Source organism: Notothenia coriiceps, unplaced genomic scaffold (assembly GCF_000735185.1).
Source record: "Notothenia coriiceps isolate Sejong01 unplaced genomic scaffold, NC01 NC01_scaffold00032100, whole genome shotgun sequence".
Classification (NCBI taxonomy): domain Eukaryota; kingdom Metazoa; phylum Chordata; class Actinopteri; order Perciformes; family Nototheniidae; genus Notothenia; species Notothenia coriiceps.
The window spans coordinates 10,127-15,887 of NW_011364801.1; the positions used below are offsets into that span (position 1 = coordinate 10,127).

Genomic DNA, 5,761 nt, shown 5'->3' on the forward strand with positions numbered 1-5,761 from the left:
AGGTGGACAGACGCAGAGCTCCCCCCACCCTCCAGGAGGACAGACGCAGAGCTCCCCCCCCCTCCCTCGTTACTCTGCAAACTGGGCTAACGAGAGTAAGGAGTCTGAGGGACCTGAGGGGGACTGGTTTGCTCCCAAAACGTCTCGTCAGCCCTCACAAACATACAAAAAGAACTCGTATGATCAGTACCAGTGATGCGCAGGAGTCTGAATGTCTTTGAGGGTCTTTAAAAGGGTCTTCAAAGGTCTCCAAGGGTCTTTAAGGCTCTTTAAGGGTCTCTAAGGGTCTCTTTAAAGGTCTTCAAGGGTCTCTGAGGGTCTCTAAGGGTCTTTGATGGTCTTTAAAGGTCTTTAAGGGTCTCTTAGGCTCTTTCAGGCTCTATCAGGGTCTCTAAGGGTCTTTAAGGGTCTTTAAGGGTCTCTTAGGGTCTGTAAGGGTCTTTAAATTGGACATTGTGAATTAAATGTGGCTGTTTATGTAATGCTCAGACCAGTTTACATGTTCTCTGCAGATTTGGTGAAGTGTCTCTTTAAGACGGCAGTGATATTACACAATATATATATAAGGAGAGGTTCACATGTGTTAAAATACTGAAGTTCCAATGGGTAGACTGAGAGATGTTCTCCTCGTACGCAGAAAGAAGTTCTATGTTCTCCACCACCTCTAGAAAGGAGGTTTAGATTTTCTCCACCAGTGCTGGAAAGAAAGTCAAGATTATCTCCTACAACGCAGCAAATAAGTTATAGGTTTTCTCCTCCACTCCTAGAAGAAAGCTCCAGGTTTTTTCTCCACCTTCCCTGGAAAGGACATCAATATTATCTCCACCACCTCCAGAAAGAAGCGCCATGTTTTCTCCACCTCCTCCAGGAAGGAGCAAACTGTTGCCATGACGCTCGGATGAGTTTTCATGCCCACTGTAGGTTTGAAGAACTGCCCTTTTTAAAGAGGTAGTAAAAACTAAATATCCCCCACTTAAAGGAGAGGTTCATGTTTTAAAGTCTTTCCTGAAACGTCCTGATGTGTTCACGAGAAACGTCCCGATGTGTTCACGAGAAACGTCACGATGTGTTCACGAGAAACGTCCCGATGTTCACGAGAGGCGTCCCGATGTGTTCACGAGAGACGTCCCGATGTGTTCACGAGAGACGTCACGACGTGTTCACGAGAGGCGTCACGACGTGTTCACGAGAGACGACCCGACGTGTTCACGAGAGACGACCCGATGTGTTCACGAGAGACTTCACGATGTGTTCACGAGAGACGCCCCAACGTGTTCACGAGAGACGTCCCGACGTGTTCACGAGAGACTTCACGATGTGTTCACGAGAGACGCCCCGATGTGTTCACGAGAGACGTCCCGATGTGTTCACGAGAGGCGTCACGATGTGTTCACGAGAGACGTCCCGATGTGTTCACGAGAGACTTCACGATGTGTTCACGAGAGACGTCCCGATGTGTTCACGAGAGACGTCCCGATGTGTTCACGAGAGGCGTCACGATGTGTTCACGAGAGACTTCACGACGTGTTCACGAGAGACGTCCCGAGCTGACGAGGAACGGGTGATTTTACTTTACTTTTAAATAAAACCGATGAAAATCAGAGGCCGTTCTTACTGAACTCTACAGCGTCTGAAGAGGCGATTGCACTGAATTTGGAAGTTAAATAATTTTGATTTGTTTTATTCTAAGACACTTCACGCAACAAAATACGTTTCCTTGAACGAGGGAACTGTAATATATCTTGGCTTCTTTCAGACGTAAAGAAAACATCTTAATGCACATCCAGGAGTTTATTTCACTAACTGCCTGGGTCTGCAGATTTCTCCTCAGTTCAACAAGTGAGCATCCCATAAGCCCTCATTTGCATATTTCGACATAACACTTGAGTCTTGGGTGGTTGCTTTTTTAATTCTGTGTTTATTTTAGTGACATTATTTGAATAAAGCAAAAATATGGCATTCTTTAGATTTCTCAAAAGAGGATGAATGCACTGAATGATTGGAGCTTTTATAATATGTTAAGGTAGCTAAACAGGGAGAGTAAACAGGCTTTCCAGCGGTGTAAGATGTATTGCCAAGAAGCGTTTTTACAACAAATAAATAATCTACCAAACCTTAGTTTTTGTGTTAAGTTGATATATGACGTTCATTAATGTTCTTGGGGGAAAAGAATGGGGAGGGGTGGTGTCACACTGTCATGTCTCCGGGGAGGAACACTGATCCAATGTGATGATCAGCTGGGCCCTTTCTCATTTCTCTAATTCCCCTCCTCGACTCCCCTCCTCGACTCCTATCCTCGTGTCTTAGTCCCACCCACAGGAGATGCGAGCGGAGGAGCAAGGAGGGGGCGAGGGGAAATTAGTGAAAGAGAAAGGGCCCTGGACACACACACACACACACACACACACACACACACACACACACACACACACGAGAAATGAAAATAGTTTTTCTTGATTCGGTGTAAAGTGTCAGGGTGCAGTTCTGCAGATGTCCACAGAGTGGCGCTGTGGCTCTGAGAATTCACAGACAGCTGTTAAAATATTTTTCATTTATTACCTTTTTTATTAATTAATTAATTTACTTGCATACTTACTTATTTAATTTTTGTAATATAATTTTTATATTTTATTTATTCATTAAATAATTGATGGATACAAATATTGTATTTGTTTATTTACACATAATTTAAATGTGTTATCATATTTTATTGCAATTTATTTATATATTTATTGCCTAATTTTCTTGTTTGTTTATTTAATAATTTACATTTGTTTTCATTCATTTACTTATACTTTTAATTATTTTGTTTTATTTAATTTATATAATTACTTCTACTCATTAATACATTAATTATATTTCTTATTGTAATTTATTTATATATTTATTGCCTAATACATTTTTTATTTATTTATCCATTAAAGCATTTACTTATCTATTTAATTATTTATACAACCACATTTCAGAGGAGCTTTATGAGGGATGAAAACATTCAGATAACACCACTGATCCCCCCCCCCTCTCCCTCATCTACATGTTCTTCATCTCCTATAGTTCATATGCAGGCCACACACACGTAAATAAATCTGTCATCAGCTGCAGGCTCTGGAGTACACACACACACACACACACACACACACCTCATTTATTTATTTATCCATTTATCAGGGTTAGAGCATCTGGTGGTTTAAGATTAATTAATCACACAACAAGTAAAAGTATAACTTAAATGATTAATCACGTGTAAAAACAGTTATATCCACTCAAAATGATCCTGTACGTTTCATCTTAGAATGTAAAGTTAAGTTCAGATATAAATAAGCTTTTTTCCTTTTATATATATGTGTGTGTGTGTGTGTGTGTGTGTGTGTGTGTGTGTGTGTGTGTGTGTGTGTGTGTGTGTGTGTGTGTGTGTAAGTTTGAAAGTGGGACACAGGAAGAGGAAGTGTATGAGGCATGCTGAGAGAAAGTGGGTTAGCATAGAGAGTAAATAACAACATCTACTCCCAAAATAGCACAATAAGTGATGAAATCTAGCAGAGAGGAGGGATCTGAGGGAGGATTCTTTTTTTTATGATAAAAGATGACTCATAACTTTGATAGTGAAACACTCTCACATTCAAACCAGCAATTATCCTGCAGCAGTAGGCGTTTTTTCCCTCAAAAAGTGGATATATCATAGAGCAAAACTGAGCTTTTTGTGAATGCATTAACACAAAGGATGAAATCTTCAATAACTCATGGCTGCATAATGCAGACTGTGGCAGGGAAAGCGTATTCCTGTAGTGGAGCCTGAACGTAGCATCTCCCTGGTTCCATCAAGAAAAAACAATGGGATTTTTACAGGAAATAAACTCTGTGTCAAACCAGCGTTTCACATGTGAAGAGCACGGTCACATGACTTCACGTCATCACCGCTAAGCTAGGGGTGGCTAATGTTTGGAGGGATGATGTTTAGTAGTCTCATTTAGACACTTGTTAGCAACCACTGCTTTTAAATTCACCAGTGTAGTATTTAATCACATATTTTGTGTTTTAGAACAAAATGTGAAAATCTCTTCAGCTTGTGATAACCACACACACAGGGGACAGGAAGTGCTAAAATGCTGACTCATTGCAGTTTCTTTTTTTCTGTGTTGATTGTACAATCTTTCCTTCGTTTCCAATAGTTAGTCATGTTCTTATTGTTTTGTATATATTCATGTTTCTCATATTTCTAAAAACAGACCTTATTCAGGAATCTAACCAAAAACAAAATCGAAAAACGAATTGAGCATGAGAAAGGGAACCAGAAGTGGTCCAATGCTGACTCATTTCAGGATTTTTCTGTTATGCTTCTTTATTTGGTCTCATTTTACAGTATAATTCCTCTCGCTGTGTTTGTGTATGAACCAAACAACAAAGTACATATCTTGAATGTAAATCTACTTGGCAATAAACCTTATTCTGGTTTGAGGACTCATTCCTGCACCCCTATGTTGAGCTGATATACACACACAGCTGCCATCACTGAGATCAGAGCGGTTCACTGTTGTCAGTACAAACAGCGCTCGTCATGTTTACAAATGAAGCCCACTTAATGTCAGCAGAGACTAACAGAAAGCTCCGAACATACTATGGTGCAGCTTCTCTGTTTGATGTGTACATAAAAGCCAGGAAGAAGAAAAAGGGGCGGGGGACTTACGACGCAGACGGGCATCGAGTCGTCATCGCCTATGGAGTCCTCAGGATCGTGATGGGGATCCTGTAATCACACACACATACACATTAACACACCTGATACACAGATGACAATAAACGCCCTGTGAGGACGTCAATTCTGCTGCAGGTTCAAACATGCTTCCATAACTGAAAATACCTCAGTGTGCATGCTTTATTCCAACGGATTATTCATGAGAGGACTTTTGTCTTTGTTGTACAATAGTCACAATAATTAACCGAATATTTTGCTAAGCTATAAACCGTTAGTTGGTTTATCAGCCTCTCAATTGTGTTTTGTTCTGCTTTCTTTCTCAGTCTTAAAGGATATTAGTCCTGCTTTCATAATAGGTTTGATTATGTATCATCTTTATTGTTCACTGTATTTTGTCAACACTTGCTGTTGATCATCATGACTTGTTTCCTTCTGTGAATCTTTTAACATTTACATTTTTGCTTGAAAAAGCACTTTAAAGTCCAACTGATTTATAAATATAGTTTGGTTAATGATTCGTAAAGTGCATTTCTATAGAACATTTTTCTCTTCTTTTTGTCAGGGTAACAGGGGACTTTTAAAGTTGTGTTAAATGACAAATAGCTATCTGTAATAAGATCCATCATTTTGTCACATCTGCCGCCTACATTCCTGTATTTTGCTTCTTTTTGTGCTCTGGAGCTTTCAGAGGTGAAGCGAGGCGACCTATGAGTAGGCGTCATTATTTTGAAAAGGCTCTCATCATCTCCCACCCGCTCTCTGTGACGGAGGAATCAAGCAGAGATCACAATTGAAAAAAAAGAAAAAAAAAGTCCCCAGGCGGTCACAGCGCGAGCTTTAATTCTACCTCATCCAAAAAGGAACACAACAGATATGAATTAGCATTACGTAACAGCACAGGATTAGTCTGCTCCCCTGCTGGACCAGCAGCTGTGATTGAGACACTGATACTACCGCCAGAGGAAAACAATAATAACAACAAAAGTGATTATTTATTTTGCCGGTAAGTGCGGCGTAAGCTGGAAATCTGCACAGCGGGCACGAGAGGCGTACACGTATGTGTTCACG

At 40.4% G+C, this 5,761-nt stretch overlaps 1 protein-coding gene across 1 annotated transcript in view; it reads right to left on the reverse strand.

Annotated features, from left to right (window-relative positions):
- The window catches only part of LOC104960632 (ribosomal protein S6 kinase alpha-3-like), an 18,026-nt gene that overhangs the window by 8,483 nt on the left and 3,782 nt on the right, over positions 1-5,761 (reverse strand). Inside the window, exon 2 of the mRNA XM_010788721.1 lies at positions 4,685-4,744. Within this exon, the coding sequence (XP_010787023.1) occupies positions 4,685-4,744 (60 nt within the window). The remainder of the gene's footprint in view (positions 1-4,684; positions 4,745-5,761) is intronic.